This window comes from Daktulosphaira vitifoliae, unplaced genomic scaffold, assembly GCF_025091365.1.
Source record: "Daktulosphaira vitifoliae isolate Bord-2020 unplaced genomic scaffold, ASM2509136v1 Scaffold_2, whole genome shotgun sequence".
Classification (NCBI taxonomy): domain Eukaryota; kingdom Metazoa; phylum Arthropoda; class Insecta; order Hemiptera; family Phylloxeridae; genus Daktulosphaira; species Daktulosphaira vitifoliae.
The window spans coordinates 28,208,750-28,232,010 of record NW_026099573.1 but is presented as its reverse complement, the minus strand read 5'-3'; the positions used below and the strand labels follow the sequence as shown (position 1 = coordinate 28,232,010).

Below are 23,261 nucleotides of genomic sequence, written 5' to 3'. Positions count from 1 at the left end.
ATTATTGAAGCATCTAAATTAATTGTGATGTTATGTATTTTACCTAATTTTGTTGGTTTGCACCTGATAACAATGTTTTTTTTCTTGAACCTGTATGCGTCTTGTAGTTGCCTCACAGTAATAACCAATTGAACCGTCTGGGATGGAGAACCTTATTATCGGTGGCCAGGAAACGGGCTGCTATTGCCTGTCTTAGAATGTCTCCGTTACACAGCATACGAAGGTATTTCTCTAACAAATAGGCATTCACTTGGTATAAATATAATATTATTATATAATTTAATATAATATTATTAAATATAATATTATAATATTATACTTAGACAAATCATACTAACTTTTGTGTCAATTTTAACGTTCGATAATAAACAAATCTAAACCCTTTAATTAATGGCATGCTTACTACTTAAATACACAATAGAAATTTTTTTTATTTCATAAAATTTGATTTAATTTAATTTTAGACATCGAGCAGTTAATATTTTTGTCCGGTCATATTACGAACTATGGCTTCAAGATGAGAATATTGGCCAAGAAGTGATGATAGAAGACCTGACGGTAAGAAAACTATTTTAAAAAGTAATTATTTTTATTATTAATTTTGATGCTGCAGCAATCATTTGAAGAAGCTGAATTAAAGAAGCGTGATAAGGAACAAGACGAAGGAAAGGCAGATCCATTAAACCAAATGGTAACTACATTTTGCAGAGGTGCAATGACTGAAAGAAGTGGTGCATTGCAAGAAGATCCGCTTTACATGTCTTACGCTGATATTTTAGCCAGGTATAAAGAATTTATAAATTATAAAATTTGTATTTTAACTGTCATTAAAATGAATATTAATATTTCTTTTAAAACTTTAAAAGACAACAGTTTCATATTTTTAAACAAATAAATGTAATTTACTACAAAATAGATCTTGTGGTGAAGAAGAAGAGGAAGGTGGCGACGATGAAGATGAATTATCTGGTGGTAGTGCCAATGCAAATGGAGAAGAAGAAGGAAACGCTTCTATACATGTAAATTATAATGACTTTAGTTTTTGATGGTTGATCTTCAATTAAACTTCATTTAGGAACAAGAAATGGAGAAACAAAAACTCCTATTCCATCAAGCAAGATTGGCTAATCGTGGGGTTGCTGAAATGGTGTTACTTCATATATCTGCATGTAAAGGAATCCCAAGTGAGATGGTAATGAAAACTCTTCAATTAGGCATAGCTATTTTGCGAGGTGGCAACTTAGATATTCAAATGGTATTTTATTATTCTTTGTCTTATTATTTTTATCTAATAACTTTTTTTATTAAGGGTATGTTGAATCATCTAAAAGAAAAGAAAGACGTAGGATTCTTTACGTCAGTAGCTGGCTTAATGAACTCTTGCAGTGTACTTGATCTTGATGCTTTTGAAAGAAATACCAAAGCTGAAGGTTTGGGTGTCGGATCAGAAGGAGCAGCTGGTGAAAAAAATATGCATGATGCTGAGTTTACATGTACATTATTTAGGTTCATTCAGTTAACCTGTGAAGGACACAATCTAGGTACAATTATATTTATTTATAACTCACAACGATCCTTAGAGGTAATGAATGTTTTCGGATAGTACTTTAAGGGATTTCTCCAACATAGTTGTTTTCTGCACCTTTCCACGCTAGAAAGTCTGCTTTTTCATTAACGTTGTGTCTTGGTATCTATGCTAGTGTATGTTATGTTGCTTTTATTGATTACTAGCAGGTTATGGGCCCCTATTAGTATAATCATTACCTCTGCTTAGAACCCAAAGGGTGTTGTATTTTACTGGTATGCTGATATTTATGCAAAGTTTTAATTCCTAAATCCAGAATTTATATTGAATAGTGCAGAATTAATTCATTTTCATTTAAATTATTATTTACAGACTGGCAAAATTACCTCAGAACACAAGCGGGAAATACGACTACTGTTAATGTTGTAATTTGTACTGTTGATTACTTGCTTAGACTTCAGGTGAGTAATAAAAGTAAACTTATGATCTTTTGATAGACACTTATATTTTTATAGGAATCTATTATGGACTTTTACTGGCACTATTCAAGTAAAGAGCTTATTGATCCAGCAGGAAAAGCAAATTTTTTTAAAGCTATTGGCGTCGCTAGTCAAGTTTTTAATACATTATCTGAGGTTATTCAAGGTCCGTGTACTCAAAATCAACAAGCTCTGGCTCATTCTCGATTGTGGGATGCAGTAGGAGGATTTCTATTTTTGTTTTCACATATGCAAGACAAACTTTCTAAACACTCAAGTCAAGTTGACCTACTAAAAGAACTTTTAAATTTGCAAAAAGATATGATAACTATGATGTTATCTATGTTAGAAGGTATGACTATTGTTTTATTTATTTATTTATGCTTGTTTATATCATATGATATTTATATTATTTATATTTATATAATTTATATTATTTGTAGGAAATGTGGTGAATGGAACAATTGGCAAACAAATGGTAGATACATTAGTTGAATCTGCATCAAATGTTGAGGTATAGCTACTAATAAAATAACATACTAATAAAGTACAATGTATAGTACATTATATTATTATTAATTTTTAATAATAATATATAATACTAGGCTTCACCTAGCTGGAGCCCTGGGAGGTTCATGCATCTTCGTCGTGTAAGCCTCGTAAGTAGGCACAGATCCTGGTAGGAGAACCCGGCTACGCAGGACACGATAAGTGTTTTGCGAGAAAAAATTTACATCAGAATCAGTATAAAAATATATATTGAAAATTTAATTATAAAAATCATGAAAATTCAAAAAGAGAAAATAGTTAAATGTGTTGAATGTAAGGTTGACGTTTTTTACTGAAGTATTCCCTTGGGCATATTCAGAAACTATTTTATGAGGGTATTTAATTTTTTTTACTTTGATAAATATGCTATAGAATTTTTTAATTAAAAATCGAAGTGATGATTATAAAAAAGGTTGTTAGGTTTATATTTCTTAGAAATCGTCTAAAAAAATATTTATAACACTGATTCAAGGGAGGCGATTTCCATATCCCCCTTAAATACGCCCTCTGTATACACGATAATTATTAATATTCTAATTATAATAATTTTATTAATATTATATAATATTCCAAAAAAAATGACAGAATATTATTTCTGGAACTATGTAAAAATCCAATTTTGATAAGAATATTGGTTACAGGGATTTGACATTGGACAGCATAGTTATCATAAATACATCCCAATTTGTACGATAAATTTAATGACTAATACACCATATATGAGATAAATAAGATTATTAAAACTGTACTATTTTGAAATTGTATATATAAACTTTTATTATTACATAACCGTCCTAAATTTATATATAACCTATCTATATATAATATATAACATTTCTTGATAAAATATATAAAATATAGTGTTATGCACAAATGCAAAATTGTATCCTAATAAAAACTCTGCATGAACATTAAAAAAAAAGTTCAAAGCAAAAAAAAATACATGTGAAAAGTAAGCCAAAGTTCAAACAAATGATATATATAACAATAAACTAGATTAAATATATCAACAAATTTTGTATTATAAACATAATTAAAAGAAATCGATAGAAATTAAATGTATACTTAATAAACTAAACATAATATATAAAAATAACTTATATGATATAAAAATAAAAAGATAACAATCTAAATAAAAAATTAGTGATCTAACCCAGTCAATACATTAATGACAACAATATCATGTATTAAAAATGAATTGAATAGAAAATCCAATCTTCATAATAAATCATTTTCTACAAATTAAGGGTCACCATATACATATGCACAAAAATGAGTTAATACCCTTATTAAAACCATTCACATGGAATTAAAAAAAAAAGCTCGTAAAATGGTGAAAAATTAACGGATTGAGTTACATTTTTTTTGATATCTCAAAAACGTCATAGAGTGGGTCTGGTGAATATTTTAAACCTTAATTCGTAAAACGCTGACATCAGTAAGCGTTTTTTTCGAAAACTGTTTAAAATGCTCGCAATTGAACGGCAAAAAATTTCCGACCTTCGCCAATAATTTTCTCAAAGTCTTGTGACCAAGTACTTTTTCTTTGAAAAAATAATTTTGATAATCGGAGCACGCTAAGCAGTTTTCCCAGAAAAACTTTTTTTTTTCCTTGTTCTATTATATAATAAGATAATGTTATATTACTATAATATTACTTGATAAATTATTATCAAGTAACTTACAAATTAATATTTTCAAAAAATAAGAGTCATAACTCTCTCAATAAAAGTATTATAATTTATTTTTAACTTAAAAATATGTTAATATCGAAGTGTTTAATTTATTTCTCATGATATTTATTAAAAATTCTATTCATTTGAAAAAAGTACTATCCTTCGAGTTTCGAACAAACAATTATACTGTGTAATAAATTATTGTTTTATTTTTTCAGTTAATATTAAAGTATTTCGACATGTTCTTAAAACTAAAGGATTTAACTAGCTCTACTAGTTTTGCTGTAACTATCATTTTTTAAATTAATTGAAAATTCATTTTTCTTACTCCTCACGAGTCAATAATTTTTAGGAAATTGATGTCAATAACGATGGTTGGGTACATCCTAAGGACTTCAAAGAGAAAATGGAGCAGCAAAAGAGTTATACTGCGTAAGTTATTACATTTATAAATATTATATATAATAATTTATCAGCCCTTGAGTAATAAAAAAGTTATTTACGATCAAATATATTAAATAACATTGAAATTTATACATTGCATTCAAATTTTATTACTTACAGAGAAGAAATTGAATTCATGTTGCAGTGCTGTGAATCTAACCACGATGGTAAAATTGATTATATAGGTTTTACTGATCAATTCCATGAACCAGCCAAAGAAATTGGTTTTAATCTAGCAGTACTACTTACCAATTTATCGGAACACATGCCTAATGAGCCAAGGTTTGTATTTTTGTAAATAATGTTTAAATCATGGTTTATCAAACTTTATACTAAAAATTAAAAATTAAATGTTATTCCATAGACTGACAAGATTTTTAGAAACAGCAAGTAGTGTTCTTAACTATTTCCAGCAATTCTTAGGCAGAATTGAAATTTTAGGTGGTAGCAAACGTATTGAAAGAGTATACTTTGAAATCAAAGAGTCAAATATTGAACAGTGGGTTAAACCTCAAATCAGGGTACATACTTACAAGTTAAAAACTTTTATTGTACATTTTTTAAAAATATATATTATTTTGTCAGGAATCAAAACGGGCATTCTTCTATTCTATCGTAACCGAAGGTGGTGATAAAGAAAAACTTGAGGCATTTGTTAACTTTTGTGAAGATGCTATTTTTGAAATGCAACATGCTAGTGGTTTGATGGCTGTTGATGAAAGTTCAGGAATAGGAGGTGGCAAATGTAGGAAAACTTCTTATACATACCTTTCTGACGACGATGAACACAAGTAAATAATAACATTGTATTGTATTGCATTATCCCCATACTAAATTTTCAAAACTGTAAAACATTCCCTTTGCATATAGTTAGAATTCATAAATAGTTTAAAAATTATTAACTGAATATTATTTTCTTCAATTTATATTTGTAGCACTGCCAAAGATCCAGTCAGAAGAAGTATTCAAACAATGAAGGATGGTTTCCGATTATTATTTTTTACATTATCTCCCACTAACATAAAAAATAAAATTGACGAAATGCAACGAATGACAACGATTGAATTGATTACATCTTTTTTCAAATTATGGTTTTATTTGATGTTTTATACAGGCTATAGCGGATTTTATATATTGAGGTATAAATATGAATAAAGTTATATGAAAATAGTAATATTTCTAACAAACTCATAGGGGTTTTTTGAAAATATTGTGGTAAAATAGATTTAACTTAAACATACAAATTGGTGGAGTTCATAAACATTGTTTACTTCTATAAAATTTAATACGCTACTGAATAAAGAAATATATTCATCTCAAAATTAAAATATTTTTTCCTTACTTAAAAATAAGCTTGCTCATTAAAATTCTTTTAAATAAATTTTCAAAACATACTTTTTAATCCACAACTTTTTTTATAGTTGAGATCATACTACTAATGACAGTTAAAACATCAAATAAATATTTCTTCATGATAAATTATTTTTTAAATTAAAAATATCTCATTCAAATTTTTTTAAATTTTTTAACATCTTTAATATTTTATTTTTTACCTCCAATTTTTTTTTTTATGAAAATTGTTTTTAATTTTCTCTTAAAGCTAACTCTTTTTACTCACTGTACATAAAATCATGTCAGCAACGTATATGATTGTTCTTTATTTGTCTGTAGAAATGTTTAAAATATGCCGCTATTGAGATTTTTTCTTTAAATCCCATATAAATAATATTAACTTTAATAAAAATTTTCTATTTTAAAATTATAATTTAAAATTGGTTTTTAGATACATTTCACGTATATTGATGCATTTAATGAATGGAGGAACACAATCTGAAGAAACTGAAGTAGAAATTGTGGAAGAAAAGATTGGATCCTTTAGAATGTTGCCAGCGTTACCATCTTCAGGCTTGGACGAGTCACCTTTATCTCTCACAGCTAACTCAGACAATTATACCTCGTGAGTAATTAATTACACTGTATAACAATTATTTAAAAAAACAAACAGATTGTTTTTTTAAATTACATTTCATCGCTGATATCAATTCTGGCATCAGATTGGTCAGATTGGTTCTAGGTTTTAAGATAAGCGTTGATTAGTAATAATGAGAAAAATACGTAATTAAGTAATCAATAAAAACAAAAATTTGTATTCCAATATTTTTTTAGCTTCGATGCGAAGCTAAGAAGGTATTGGTTTTACTGTGATGTGTTTTTTTTTTTGTCTGTTACCACTTTTTCACAGCTTTTACCGAACTGATTTCTTTCAATGATACGTCAAAAGATAAAAAATCATATGTAGTCGAAGACATTACCCTCAAAAATTGAAAAATTATCCCTTGTTTCCCGTAAATGGGGGAAACCTCCAAAAAAATTACAAATTTAAAAATCGCTAATTTTCGACATTTTTTCAAATTTTTATTTTCTTAAAACTGTCATAACTTTTTCAAAAATGAACAAATCAATATTATTATTTTTTTTTTAGATGCTTAATGTCTTTACTTATCATTTGATATATTTTTTTTATAAATTTGACCCTAGACCTGCCCACAGGGGGGTTTTAAAATGACAACTTTTTCAACTTAACTTTTGAAAATGTTCCGGAAAGTCTGACACTATATATATTTTAAATTAAAGCTAATGTAATAAACTTTATTATGAAAAAAAAAAATTTCGGACTTTATTTTATCTTCACGGTGAAAATGGCTTTTTCAACTTAACTTTTGAAAATGATCCGGAAAGTCTGACACTTTTATATATATATCTTAAATTTTAGCTAATGTAATGTACTTTATTATGGAAAAAAAAAATTCGGACTTTATTTTGTCTTCACGGTGAAAATGGCTACCGAATGCTATTTTTGTGTTAAAATTCTCGATATTATTTTTTACATTTTTAACTTTATAATGCTATAACTTATTGAATAGTGTATGGATCAATACAATTTTTTCATGAAAAGTAGTATTTATATACATTTTTCATTCGACATACTGTTTTTTTAAATCGGACCATTTCTCTTAATACAGGGGGTGTTCAAAACATAAAAATGCATATAGAAAGTAGAACTTTTTCAACTTAATTTTTGAAAGTGTTCCGGCAATACTTACACTATATATATCTTAAATTAAAGCTTATGTAATATACTTTAATAATAAAAAAAAAAAAAAATCGGACTTTATTTTGTTTTCACGGTAAAAATGGCTACCGAATGCTATTTTTATGTGAAAATTCTCGATATTATTTTTTACATTTTTAACTTTATAATGCTATAACTTATTGAATAGTGTATGGATCAATACAATTTTTTCATGAAAAGTAGTATTTATATACATTTTTCATTCGACATACCGTATCTTAATCAGGGATATTAATAAGGAATTAGCAGATCATGTAACTTTTGGAATAATCCACCAATTTTTTTAAAATTAAACACTATCTAAAGATTTGCATCGAAGCGTTTTTTTTTTTATTGTGATTTTAATCACTGTCAGATATCATTATACTTGATCCAACTATGCCACGTCACCACTGAGCCGCGACCCCCCTGTACTGTCTTTTTTTATATAGATGTATGATGTCTTTACTTATCATTTGTTATATTCTTTTATAAATCTGACCCTTTACCTGCCCACAGGGGGGAATTCAAAACTACAACTTTTTCAACTTAACTTTTGAAAATGTTCCGGAAAGTCTGACACTTTTATATATATATATATATATCTTAAATTTTAGCTAAATAATGTACTTTATTATGGAAAAAAAAAATTCGGACTTTATTTTGTCTTCACGGTGAAAATGGCTACCGAATGCTATTTTTGTGTGAACATTCTCGAATTTATTTTTGACATTTTTAACTTTATAACATAGTGATTTTAATCACTGTCAGATATCATTATACTTGATCCAACGTCGCCACTGTGCCGCGACCACCCCCTGTGCTGGGTTTTTTTTTAATTTCATATATTACGTTTAAAAGATACATATACAAATTAATACCGATACATCAAGATCAACATATAAATCTAGGCCTTCAACGTTTATTTTGTTAGTCATTTTCAAAAAACAAAGTTATGTCATTACTGTAACTTTTTTAGGCTTAATACACAAGTATAGGACTATAACTAATTTATAAAAAATTTGTCTATATTTCAAACAATGTTAATTTTATGTTTTTAGAATTATTAAAATATGAAATAATTTCTGTTAATAATAAAACAGACAAAAAACTCGGGATTTTTCTATATATGTTATTTTTTATCAAAATCCTTTTAAACTTTGTTAAAAATTAAATATATTTAAACTGGTGTACACTACCTTGTATAATAATATACAACCTATAAAAATATTGCTAATTTTTTTTATGCGTAAAAACGGCTGAGATCAAACTTACTACTTGATAAATGAAGATACACATTTGCAATTACTTAGCTATTTAGTATTAAATTTCGATACCAATATCTTTTTCAATTTGTAGTTGGTTATGCCAACTTGAGATCTCAAATAGTATTTAACACGGCCGCCGGGGATTGACGGCCGGTATAGAAAGTGTACCAGAAATCATGTGAAAAAAAGAGGCACGGTACGGGATTGGTACCCGCGCCCCAAGGCGTCGTATAGACAAATCTTACCACTAGGCCACCGTGCACTTATGATACAGACTACGATACACTTTCATTTAGGTTGATAACGTGATGTGTGGCTGAGGGAAACATGGTACTGTGTCTAATTGTTAGCTTTATGCAAAGATCTTTATAATATATGGTATATGTCTTTTCAATATTTACAATAATATTGATGATAATATTATTGTGCTAGTACTCTGTCCAGTCAAGCAAGGTCCTTCAATAAGCAATAGACACAATATAATCTAACCTTATAGTTATTTATAATGTATAAAAAAATAAAATATATAAATGAAATACCATTATGTTATCGTGTTATGATTATTTATTACCTAAATTATTTCGAGAGTAATAATAATTTTAAAACTATTTAAAAAAGCTAAAAAGCTAAAAATAAAAGCTTATTGAATAATGAATATTTTTAATAAACACTGTATGCTCACAAACATAAATTTTATGGTAATGGAAATCTTCTTTTAATATATGTATAGGACAAAATCAAATAGTGTACTACAACAGTCTGGTCAAGATCGTGAACTAAAAAATAAAGATGATGTTTCAGCCACTTCGACTGAAATTAACGACGATGGATCACAAAAATCACCGGAAGATGTTGCCGATATTCAGCCTTCGTTCGTCGATTTATTAATGTGAGTGTGTAAAAATTTTAAGCATTTATTCTTTAATTATAAAAATTAAAAGAAAATACACCCACCGATTAAAAAATAATAAAATTATAACATTTATTAGTGTTGTAAAATTTCAAGAGATATAAATTTTCATTTATCAATGACAAAAAAATAATGTTATTTTTTCAACTCAATTCATTACATAATAATTAACTATTGACAATATAAATTATAATAATATCTGAGGTAATTATGTTATTATTTGAACTACATTTTATTTAAATATATTTAAATCAGGTGCATATTTAGACATTTTTTCATTATTTTAAATCAAATAATATTTTGGTGACTTTTTTTGTTAAAAATCCATCTTAAACTATTATTTTCTGTTAAAAATTTAATGGTCACATGAATTTAGAAAAAATCTTTTGCTCTCTAAGACTCTTTCCCTTTAAAACTGTTGTCACAAAAATGCCAACATATGCATCGTATAAAAAATCGAAAACAATTAGTAAGTATTACGAACTGGTGATTTGTTCTTTTTTAAGAAAATGATATTTATTTATTTATTTATAAATTTAACGGGCTTAGCCCTTTTTACAATATCAGGTTATTAAACAATTTTATAAAATAATATCAGTATAAATATAATTCACAACATTCTTTTGATTAATTAAACATATTTTTAAAACACTCTGAAGTTTCTTCCCTAACTATAGTAATAAATAGTTACATCAAAATATGTTTTATAAAAGTCTTACTAGTACAAAAAATTAACGTATAATTATAACAGAGACAATATTTGTTAAGGTCCTAACAATGCTCAATTATAAGCACATTATATATTTATGTTAAACTTGGAAAACATACACTAAAATATGTTTTATTTTAGTGGTGAAACAGCTAGAAAAGATTCTATAGCTGGTCCAGAAGTATTAGCTCAACAGCAAGCTGTTATGGCGGCTGTAGAAGCTGAAGTTAAACAGAAATATTCATCTAATAATGCCAGCGCATTTTCACAAGTTAGTTTCAAAATTCGTTCTGATTATTTTAACTATATTAAATTATTATTTTGTATTATATAGATCGACATCAATGCTTATACTCACAGAGCATTAAGCTTTTTGGCCAGAAACTTCTACAATCTCAAATATGTTGCTCTAGTATTGGCTTTTTGTATTAATTTTATACTTTTATTTTATAAGGTAAAGTAAATATATTTCATTCAACTTATATTTTCATATTGAAAATTTATCTATTTTTGTCTTTAGGTCTCAACATTATCAGAAGACTTGGCGGATGATACTGAAAGCAAAACTTTAGCATTAGGTACAGGTGTTGAACCTGAAAATATCGATAGTGACGATGACAATGATGTTATAGAATTAGTCCATGTTGATCAAGATTTCTTTTATATGGCACACGTTATGCGATTGGCGGCTTTATTACATTCCCTAGTTTCGTTGGCCATGCTCATAGCGTATTATCATCTCAAAGTGCCTTTAGCGATATTCAAACGAGAAAAAGAAATAGCAAGACGACTTGAATTTGATGGTCTATATATAGTTGAACAACCTGAAGACGATGATATTAAATCTCATTGGGATAAGCTGGTCATTTCTGCCAAGTATGTTTTAATCATACTTACATAAACCCAAATATTTTATTTATTTTTTTTAACATTATTATATAGGTCTTTTCCAGTTAACTATTGGGATAAATTTGCTAAGAAAAAAGTACGACAAAAGTATAGTGAAACCTATGACTTTGATTCGATAAGCAATCTATTAGGTATGGAGAAAACATCATTCAGTACTCAAGAAACAGGAAATGAAGAGGGAACTGGACTAATTAACTTGTTAGTATATTGAACTATCACATATCATATTTGCTTGAAATATTTCACACTTTCATACATAATTTTTTAAATGGTTCATAAAGAACCATTTTTGCCTTCTCCACAGACAAAATTTTTTATCTTGTTACTCCTGGACAGGATAGGTTAGTCCGTCACGTGCATTGGCAAATCCAAAAGTGATAAAAAGGGTTTAATCCTTCTGTTAGCTGAGTTGAACTGACAGTTTAGATAATAAATTACCTAAAAAAGAGTTAATTTTTTTTAGTATTTGTGTCCATTCATCAATAAATAATTTAATTAAAAGTTGAATCTTTTAATTATAATAAGTACAGTTCAAATTGTAAAACTTTAAGGATATTAAGAAAAAACTATATTTCTTATTAAGTTAAAATATAAAATTTTAAAAATGGAATCAATTTAATAAATGTTTTAAAATTTTATATTTTAATCAACAAAATGTGAGTAAAATATACGATTTTGACTCTTTTTATTAATAAATTAGTTACTTAAATCCTTTTACAAATAAAATAATAAATCATAAACCAAAATCTGTATAATAGAAAAATGTAAACTATAATTTCTTTATAAATATATTGTATTATGACTTTTAAAATCATAAATTGAAACAACACTTTATTTTTTATTTAAAAAATAAATAATTGTACATTATAAGGTCTTGTAAAAAAAAATATACTCCATGAAAACATAATAATTTTTCAAAAAAGGAAATTAATTTATTTAATTCAAAAATATATTGCTGTTATCATCAAAATTCATCAATTCATAAAATTAATTAAATTACAAATAAATTGTAAATTAAATGGAGTTAAGTCTTGGTAATTAGCATTATTCAAAAATAAACTAAATGTTTTAAACGCTCTAATTAAATATATTATCCTGCAATACAAAATTTTTCGACAATGGATGATGTGTTTATAGCCATACAACACATATTTATTAAAAAAAATGATTTTCAAAAAACCAAATCCAATCGCTTTTATAAATAAACAATTTAAGTAAAACCCATATAATTAAATTTAACTACAAATTCCTACTACTCTATAATTTCAATCTAATGTCTTTCACATATATTATTAAATATGTTGCCTTATATTTATTCAAATGTAAAATTAATTAAATCGTCTGAAAAGATAGTCAGGTTAATTTTGTTTAATCATTTGATTTTATAATAATATTACTACTAATTTTTAGTATTGTTAACATCGATTGGAGATATCAAGTATGGAAAGCTGGAGTAACTATAACAGACAATGTAAGTTGTGATTTCTTTATACCCTGTGGCGTGCCCAGGGGGGGTTAGGGGTCATATCCCTCCCCATTGCGTTTTTTTTCTAGCATCGAGTACCTAACAGCAATAATTGAATAAAGTTGTAATTATTACATTGTACATTTGTATAACAACATTACATCATATCATACAAAACACAAAATATTAATAAATATTTTAATGGGGCTTGACCTCTAATTAATTAATTAATAAGGGGGCTCCTTATTAATCTTTTTCTAATTCTTTCANAGCCCCCTTATTAATCTTTTTCTAATTCTTTCACACCCATTAAATGTATTTAGTTGTATTAATACCTATTAGTTATGACATCCCTCCCNTTAATTAATTAATAAGGGGGCTCCTTATTAATCTTTTTCTAATTCTTTCACACCCATTAAATGTATTTAGTTGTATTAATACCTATTAGTTATGACATCCCTCCCCATTTAAAATTCCTGGACACGCCACTGTTTATACCAAATAGGGATAATTTGAGTTTTTAATTAAAATAATTGTATGTATTTTAGGCTTTTCTTTACAGTTTGTGGTACTTTACGTTTTCTATTTTGGGTAACTTCAACAACTTCTTTTTCGCCGCTCATTTATTAGATGTAGCTGTTGGTTTTAAAACACTTCGAACAATTTTACAGTCAGTAACTCACAATGGCAAACAGGTATATAAAACTTAAGTGTATGACTATTCAACGAATTCTATACCCATTAATTACTATAAAATTTGTTAATCCTAGTTGGTTTTGACCGTAATGCTTCTTACCATTATTGTATACATATACACTGTAATTGCATTCAACTTCTTCAGAAAATTCTACGTTCAAGAAGAAGATAATGAAGTGGATAAAAAGTGTCATGATATGTTAACGGTATATTTTTATCCCTATGCTAATAATACTGACTCCCTTAAACATAATAATTTTGCGTCAGTGTAAATCCTGTCAAATCGTAAGGTAGAGTCTATCCCAAATTGTCGGGTAGAGACTACAGTGTAGTGTCTACACAGAAAATTTATATAGTTGTACCATCACAACTTATGTTTAATATAGTGACAACTTAACTATATAGTTAGAAGAACTATCTTAAACAGATAAACCAACTATATAAACTAGATTTATTTAATAATCCCAACTGATATTATAGTTGGGTCATCTATATAGTTATGTTGTTGCTATATTAACCATCCTAATAATATACAAAAAGGAAAAACAATAAAATATAACAATAATTATTGTTATATCGATGGTTAATTGTACTTAATACTTGAAATTTTATATAAATTTTAAAATAGATTAAACATAATTTAGATATTTAATATAACCCAACCTAACTATTGATAAATTTATAAAATAGCACTCATGATGAAAATAGTATATTTATAAAGTTAACTTGCTAGCAAAGGATATAAATTTTATGTCCATCACTTGCAATACCAAAATTATGAAATTAATTGGAAACACTTATACTAATATTTGTATCGATGTTCCTTAATTATTATTTAAAAATTATTGAAAGAAAGCAATTTCAAGAGAAATAAATAATTTCTAGTATAAAAAAATGTTCATATTTTCCCATGTAGGAATTAATTAATTAATATTAAAATCGCTTGTGATATTTAACTTCATTAAAATTGATTGTCTGGTTTGTTTAAAAAGAAAAGTTTTTTAATAATTTCTTTAATTTTTAATAATAATATTGTATTTCAGTGTTTCGTATTTCACTTATACAAAGGAGTAAGGGCTGGTGGAGGTATAGGTGACGAAATTGAACCACCTGATGGTGACGACTATGAAGTATACAGAATAATGTTTGATATAACGTTTTTCTTCTTCGTCATCGTTATTTTACTAGCTATCATTCAAGGTATATAATCAAACATGCTATATTTATTTTGAGTTTCATTACTACTTTTTTTTTTTAATCTATTTTATACAAAAGATTATATTCATATGCTATAAAGTTTTACTTAAACGAAAATAGTTACATTTAATTAAGTATTGAAAAAGTAAAAATAAAAATATGTTTATTTTTCAGGTTTGATTATTGATGCATTTGGAGAACTTCGTGACCAACTCGAAAGTGTAAAAGAAGACATGGAATCAAACTGTTTTATATGTGGAATTGGAAAAGATTACTTTGATAAAGTACCACACGGATTTGATACTCATGTACAACAAGAGCATAATTTAGCCAATTACATGTAAGTTATAGTATACATTTATTAAGTTGTGTTAGTGTTATAGACATATTTATTATACAAACGTAATAAAATGATTAAACTTTTAAAACTAAAATTTCGACATTTAATAAAAATTATTCCACATAAATATTGAAAAAATTAGAAAATATATATTTGCTAATAGACTTTCAATAAATTTTGGCCGAATTGTAAAACCTAAATATTATTCATTGATTATATCTAATTAACTGATTGAGTGTGAAACATTTGTTTGTTCATTTTATTCTTGCTATTCATAATTTTATTTTTTGCACTGTCTCTATTTATTTCTGTTTAATTCACTTAAATTCAGTTGATTATATTACTTATATTTAACCTAATTACACATTATATTTTTTTGGTTATTTCAACATTTCCTACAACTTCTAAATAGAATAATAACTTAATACAATAATTGCATTAATTTATTTAAAAAAATATAATTTAACTAAATATATTTTTTATATTAATAGTCAAAATGGAATAATAAAATATATAGCTTATTGTTTTCCTTAAGAAACATTACTTACATGATTTAGATTTTTTCTTTAAAGGAAAACATTTTTTGTGGTTAATGTTAAAGGGTGTAATAAATAACGTGACAGCACTATTTTTAAGACAATATATGAATAAAATAATATTTAGATCAAAGTACAATAATTTTAACCAAAGATCAAGAAAATCATTACAATCTGTATTGAAAATAAAACAGCTAAGACTATCTAGGTCAGTCAGGAATGCTTCATATTTTTATGGCATAGCTACACAGGGTTTCCATGCAAAAATCTCCATATTTTAAAAAAACTAATTGCCATTTTTTTTTTTTTTTTTTGACGACTGTAAATTAAAGACTTCTGTTATCATTTATCACTCTCTTTAACTTTAATCACAGAAAAAAACATTCTTAATATATCATTATGCATAAAATATTTTAGGCAATATTATTGATTTTAACATTACATTTATGATTGGTAGATGATAGTAATTTATTATAAATTTAAATTTTTTACTCTACAGAGTGTTCAGTAAGAAAGTAAACGAGTTTCTGTTGTTCTCATTGTTTGCAATAATTGATCTGTTCCCTTACTTTTTGAGCATTCTGTATATAAAACTGAAGGCACGGTACAATAATCAAATAACTCCAAGAGTAATAGGAATATAAAACTCGTTTTTTAACTGAATTACGCAGAAAAATTATATTTGTTGAAAATTAATAAAAAATTACTTTTAGAAAATCTTGGATTTGGCTGGTGTTGCACTGTACCTTCAATTATGAAATATTATTATTACCAACTTTATTTTATAAAAATTTAGGTTTTTCCTTATGCACTTGATTAATAAACCTGATACTGAATACACTGGTCAAGAAACTTATGTGTGGAACATGTATCAACAAAGATGCTGGGACTTTTTCCCTGTTGGTGACTGTTTCCGTAAACAATATGAAGAAGAGTTAGGAGGTGGTGGTGGCGTTTGATGATTTTTAAATGGTTATGAATCAAAATAATTACTAGTGTGTGTAATTGTACACACTATTTTTTTATTGCTGTAGATTATATTTGTAACAATTTTTTGGCAATTATAGGATTAAATCAATAAATAAATTTGAGTATTCATAGACAAAAACATTTTCAAGGGCGTAATTCAAGGAAATGAGGAATAAATTTCATAACAAAAAAAAATATATGATGAAAATACAGTTTTATTTTCATTTAGCTGGGATGGTTAAATTTAATTACGCCACTGAGTAAATAAGCTAATGATATCATGACAAAAATTTCATGCACATAGACGTTCCGACGACTTGTCATTAATGAACCATTAGACTCTCATTGAGATAGTCATGTAATTTTTATCATAATATCATCATTTTTATTTGTTTCCAAAACTATTTGAAGCGTTTTTTGTCAATAGATGATATTTTAATAAAGTCTTCATATCGCCGAACATTTTTATTTTTCTATCATAAAGCATTCTTTAAAGGCTTTAATTTGATATAGGTTTCAATTTTTCAGTATCCCAAAACATTTTCAAAATTTAAAAAATTAATTTATTTGAAAGCCGGTTTTTATAGTAAAACAATCGTCGCACAATTTTTTTCAATATTGTAGAATATTTCAAAAGCTTATTTTTATGTAGGATAAAAATGGACAGACATTCCGAAATATTTTCAAAACTTGAGTCAAAAACAATTTTTTTCCTTTAATACTCTTCCTGTATTTCGGATTTTCATTAGATATTTATAAAAAAAAAAATTATACCAATAGAAAGTTTATTGTCTCTGGCGTAGGCTATTAAAATTTCATTGTGATCAGTATTTTTTAAAAAAAGCTGTTTCAGTTTTATAATACAGAATAAATGTTTAAAAATACCGTTTTTTACAGTAGAGGAATTTTGAGATATTTTTTTTTATTTCTAAAATTTAATGACTACTTTTCTATCTTTGGTAATCTTAGGTTCAACTAGATTTAAATTGGGTTCTTTATACACATAGACTAACAAATTCGGTCCAGTGAGAGTTCAGAATTTTCTTGTACAGACATAAAAAAACGCACACCGTCCATCTTATATTAACTTTGCAGTTTCGCGCTGAAGCTAAAAATACTGCAAATAAACTAATAAAAGATAAAATGTTTTAAAAATACGTAAATGATATTATAACAATAATATATTATTACAAATAGCTTATAAAATCATTACAGTTAATATTAATAACAGTGGGTGAAAAACTAAAATTGGCATGACATTTTTTGTTTGTATTTTTTTTTTCTTTTAAGTAAGATTTCCATTTTCTGGGAAATCCTTTTACAACAGAAACTAAATCCATAAAATCTAGCGTAGCTTGGTTAAATTTTGGTTTACCATTTTTGCTGTACATATTTTTCATCGGTGTAATTAATTTGAATTTACCTTCATTTGTCAGTAGTATGTTTTTTGACACTCTTTTTTTCAAAACTCCGACCGAAATATTTTTTTTTGTTTTACAATCTTTAGAAAACAAATTTCCTAAAATCGTTTTTAAAAATAACAATATTATTTATTTTATATGATAGTCGCAGATTTGTTTATTTATTATACCTAAGTTGTATCGTAAAATGCTCATATAGGTTATAAAAATATAAATATGTATAATAAAAGAGGTTTCAACTTAATACCCTAACAGTCGAATATTCAGAGCCGTCCCGAGAGTGTGTATCGATAAAATATTTTTTGGATTTTTTAAACATTTTGTCACCCCTGAACCCACTTAATCAAATGTTTAGAAAATCGAATGAAATATTATACTGTTTAATTAAGAATATTTAACTGATTAGTGTATTAATAACATAGTGTTTTTTAATTATTACATTTTTATTAAAAAGTAAAAATAATAAAAAAAATTGGTAGCACAGTGAGGTTGCGGCATAGTGGAGACATTGCATAGTAGGGTCCAGTATAGATTTAATCTGACAGTGATTAAAATCACTATCATAAGAAACGCTTCGATGCAAATCTGTAGATAGTGTTTAATTTTAAAAAATTGATGGATAATTGCAAAAGCAACATCAACTTCTATTAAAATAAAATACAAAACCCATAATTATCATACAAAAATAGTATANAAAAAAAAACACATCATAGTAAAATTAATACCTTCTCCGCTTCGCATCGAAGCTAAAATTGCATACCTATAATTTCCATAGTGCCCTTAGTAGGGTATATTCTCACTAACCAATCGTCTAATAATTGAACATTTGAATCTTGTTCGTAGTGATTGGATTTAGTAAGTATATTAAATCCATATATTGGAACCTCAGCTAAAAAAAATAATGATAAAATTTATACTTATTAACATTCCCTAAATACACTGACAATATTTTTATTCTATAAAATGTATAATTAAAATGTCGAAAGACATTTTATTTCTTTTTAATTTATAGATAATAATTAATCATTACTCGTTCCTTATTATTTATTTTTATGCCAATATTTTTTTTTCATTTGAACATTATGGACAATGTTCTTCTTCTTCGCTTTTATCTCAAATAACTTATCCTAACACTTATCCTAAATTTCCACTTGACACGATCACCCACATCATCTACGCTCACATCAGCCGTCCACATTGTTGTGATACCGTTCATCGCTCAAATTTAATATTATTCGCAATGTGTATTACAAAATAAAACAATTGTCTTAAATTGATATCATAGCATAATCACTAATTTAATTAATACAATATATGTATTTATTCAGTTTAAGATTAATATCTATACTATAAATGTAAACACTGTAAATTAATCTACAAAGACAATGTATTAAGTAACACTATCCCTAAGAAAAATCAAATGTACCATAACCAAAGTAAAATATTATATTTGCTTATAATTTTAATTTCAATAAAGATAAGAGCCCTGGTGGTCAATTCTTACATTTTGGTGACATATATAGATCATAGATTTCATATAAAAAGCCGTAAAAAGCTATACAATTCTCTCATTCCACTTTTCAAGCCAAGAGTCAAATGCAGCAATTGACCACCAGTCTCTAAAATATTCAAAAGAAAAATTTGTCAGTGTTGTTCATTTCAATTCCGCAGAAAACATTATAAAGTAGGTAATACATTGTTATTCCAATAATTTGGAATTATTTAATCCGAGAAGAGAATGACAAAACAATAATAATTAACTTATCTTTTCTCATTAAAATTTATTAACTGGTTTATCAGGAGAATTATTAAATGCGTTCAAAGTGCTTGACTTAAGATCGTACCTACCCATTTTCTTATTACGTTTCATAGTTTGCCGACCTAAGCTCGTGACCTTGAAACGTAAGACTATTCAAATGATTTACCAAATTTTATAAATTTGATACATACATTAAATTTTAATACTCATCATAACCCTTTTTATCTGATTGTATTGTCATTCTCTAAACCCTCGGACTCCACGACCCCAATGAAATTAAACAAACTCAATTATAGTAACCGAAAGTAAGATAATTATACTTATTCAAATTCTCAAAAATCCAAATTAATTAACCAATACACCCAATTTTATTTACCTTATTATATTATAATAAAATCTTACTTTTGGCTCACTATAACATATCGCATTCAATTACATCCTTCCATCTATTTTTGGTCTCCCTCTACCTCTTCTTCCTTCAACATTCATTTCTATAAATGTTCTTACAGTTTCCGATTTTTCTCTCCTCATAACATGACCAAACCATCTACGTCTATTTTCTCTCATCTTATCTACGATTGACGCTACATCTATACTTACCTATACACTCTGAACAATACATCATATCTGGTCTCGCTACAGACTTCTAAAACCCACCTTTTAGTCTCATTAGAATTCTTTTATCGCATAACAAACCAGACGCTTTCCTCCACTTAATCCTGTGTCTTACATCCTCGTCGTACCACCGCTCTTTTTCACAACTGATCCTAAATACATAAAACTTTCAACAACTCCCATAATATCCTAGCTTATTATCACAAATCTCTTCATTTCACCTACCTCGAGTTTTCCTTTATCAAACTCGTACTCTATATACTCTGTCTTACTTTTACTTATTCTTAAACCCTTTTCTTCAAGAGCTGATCTCCACACCTCTAGCTTTTGATTAATTTACACCCTATTTTCTCCTATTAACACTATATCAATATCACTTAGAAATGCAAATGCTGATCCTAATTTTATATTATAATAATATTTTAATTGTGCTTATTAATGTATTATTCATATGTTTGATTTATTAGTTATACTCATATTAGATTTTGTCTTTTTTTTTCTTTTTGTGTCTTTCTCAAAATTAGTTAAAATTAATTATGTAAACATAAAATGCTTGTAAAATAAGGGATACATCCTGTAAACTAATATAATAAATAAATAAATATCGTCAGCAAATTACATGCTCCACGGCACCTCTCCTTATATTTCTTTAGCAATTTCATCCATCACTATAGAAAATAAGTAAAGCTTAAAGCAGAGTCTTGGTGCACTCTTACTTTTACCCTAAAACCTTCTGTACTCTTCCTTTGCATTAATACCAGAGCCTCCCATACCTCTTTCTTACTAAATAAATCTACAAGTCCCTCGTACTACAAGATATCCTTAAATGTCTCTTTTGGATACTCCTTATTTAGTCTTCTTCCTCGCCTTATCCCAACTACTTGTGGTCGGCCATACTCTTAATTAAGGTTAACTTTTATGTCTATAAAAGTTAACCTTAATGTGAGGTTAATTAAAACTTCTCCAATGTACTTCAGATACAATCTCGTTAAAATAATGATCCAAATTTCTTATTTATCAGTAATTTATTGTATGGCTTAATTTTTATTTGAAAGTTTTAAAATATCATTGAAGTTTTTTATACTACATCTATATTTTAAAGAAAAGTAAAAAAAATGATCATTTCAGAATATTTCTTACAAAATTTGTTATTGTTGGCAATATCAAGAAAATTTGTTTAATGTGCTTAGCATTAAAATATTAATAACTCTTTAAAAAATGTATATCGTCAGTAAGATTAATGTTTTAAATATTATCAAAAAAATGTTCTCAATCCGATCAGTTTTCTAACATTAACGGATGAGTATTTAGATTAATAATTTGTAAAATATCTATTTGAACTTTATTTACTTACCTCTGGGAGGGCGAAAAATGGAACGAGCTATATTATCAAGTGAAAATGTCATGATGTAAATTGGATAATAAAAATAATTAATTTTAGACAAAATTAAAATCTCAGACAATTAATAAAATTACGATAGTATTGAGAGAATTCCGTCAATTCATTGATTACCACGGATGATTTTGGTAAAAACACGTCTCATCGATGTATTTCTTTGTTATCTTAATACTATATAATATAGCAAAAATGACAAACTTATTAAAAAGATTTTATGCATTTATATAATTTTGTTTCAACCACTTCTGAGAAACTCAACTCGATGAAAATATAGTTCTATCCCCTCTTCTTTCCCCTTGAAGTTGTATTAATGTTAGTTCCTTAAATGGAAACATACTTGTTTATCTGGGTTAAAAATAAGAAAATGATTGGTCGATAACAAATTTTGAACCAATATTTTAAAAGGTACAAGTATTATATTGTGGCAAAAGAAGAAAAGCGATTCAAAAGTGCTTAGATATAAATATAAGCAGAAGGACTCTCCATATCCATCCTTTATGTTTAAATGTTAATAACTTCCAAAAAAGTATTTAACTAAAATATGTTTTAAAAACACGTTAATGCTAACATTCCTGTAAAACTGTGGATGTAAAAGTAGAAATAAATAAGTCAAACACTCGTCAATTAATTAAAATATAAAATAAATTATAATTATAAGCAACTAAAAAAATAACCACTTACAAAGTTGACGACACGTGTTATTTTAAAAGACTTTACAAGTTCATTTAAAAATAATGAAAAATTGAGAAGAAAAATTTATGAGAATTTAGTTATTTACAATATAACTATGTAAAGTTAATGTATTTAAAGAATTAAAAAAATTACATTTTAAGGCTAGGATCCGAAATGATATCGATTTTTAGAAATTTTATATCGTATCAAGTTAGCTAACTATAATAGGTCAACAAGTTGATCTACAATATTGAATTTTTTCAAGAATTTATAAGGTTAATAATTGTAGAAACCAGAAGTATTATGAAATCACTTTTAAAACCTTAGTTAAACTTAAAAATTGATTTAAAAAAAATTTTAAAGCTAAAATTAATCGATTTTTAGTCGAATTTTAAATTAAACTAAAGTTTCATAATCATTTGGTTTTTGTAATCAATAGTTTTCTATATTCAACATTTTCTAAAAAATAAAATTTAATACAGATGAACTAACTTTCTTGATATAAGAAAAATTACCAAAAACTGAAATTATTTATTTCCTGTTTACAATATTATGAAATTTAGTTATAACCCCTTTAACCAATTATATTGATAAAATAGTTTTAATATAAA

At 26.5% G+C, this 23,261-nt stretch overlaps 1 protein-coding gene across 2 annotated transcripts in view; it reads left to right on the top strand.

Annotated features, from left to right (window-relative positions):
- The window catches only part of LOC126899956 (ryanodine receptor), a 62,521-nt gene extending 45,620 nt beyond the window's left edge, over window positions 1-16,901 (top strand). The window contains exons 72-98 of one of the 2 annotated variants that reach the window (XM_050675257.1): window positions 108-223; window positions 465-558; window positions 614-783; window positions 917-1,019; window positions 1,076-1,255; window positions 1,310-1,541; window positions 1,898-1,986; window positions 2,041-2,356; window positions 2,448-2,518; window positions 4,448-4,513; window positions 4,582-4,661; window positions 4,794-4,955; window positions 5,038-5,194; window positions 5,259-5,464; window positions 5,609-5,812; window positions 6,457-6,630; window positions 9,784-9,942; window positions 10,814-10,943; window positions 11,007-11,126; window positions 11,193-11,548; window positions 11,615-11,779; window positions 12,992-13,052; window positions 13,595-13,741; window positions 13,817-13,948; window positions 14,786-14,942; window positions 15,114-15,279; window positions 16,612-16,901. In XM_050675257.1, the coding sequence (XP_050531214.1) occupies window positions 108-223; window positions 465-558; window positions 614-783; window positions 917-1,019; window positions 1,076-1,255; window positions 1,310-1,541; window positions 1,898-1,986; window positions 2,041-2,356; window positions 2,448-2,518; window positions 4,448-4,513; window positions 4,582-4,661; window positions 4,794-4,955; window positions 5,038-5,194; window positions 5,259-5,464; window positions 5,609-5,812; window positions 6,457-6,630; window positions 9,784-9,942; window positions 10,814-10,943; window positions 11,007-11,126; window positions 11,193-11,548; window positions 11,615-11,779; window positions 12,992-13,052; window positions 13,595-13,741; window positions 13,817-13,948; window positions 14,786-14,942; window positions 15,114-15,279; window positions 16,612-16,774 (4,176 nt within the window). In that variant the 3' untranslated portion in view covers window positions 16,775-16,901. The remainder of the gene's footprint in view (window positions 1-107; window positions 224-464; window positions 559-613; window positions 784-916; window positions 1,020-1,075; window positions 1,256-1,309; window positions 1,542-1,897; window positions 1,987-2,040; window positions 2,357-2,447; window positions 2,519-4,447; window positions 4,514-4,581; window positions 4,662-4,793; window positions 4,956-5,037; window positions 5,195-5,258; window positions 5,465-5,608; window positions 5,813-6,456; window positions 6,631-9,783; window positions 9,943-10,813; window positions 10,944-11,006; window positions 11,127-11,192; window positions 11,549-11,614; window positions 11,780-12,991; window positions 13,053-13,594; window positions 13,742-13,816; window positions 13,949-14,785; window positions 14,943-15,113; window positions 15,280-16,611) is intronic. The other variant, XM_050675256.1, reaches the window with a different exon arrangement.
- The last annotated feature ends 6,360 nt before the right edge of the window (window positions 16,902-23,261 follow it).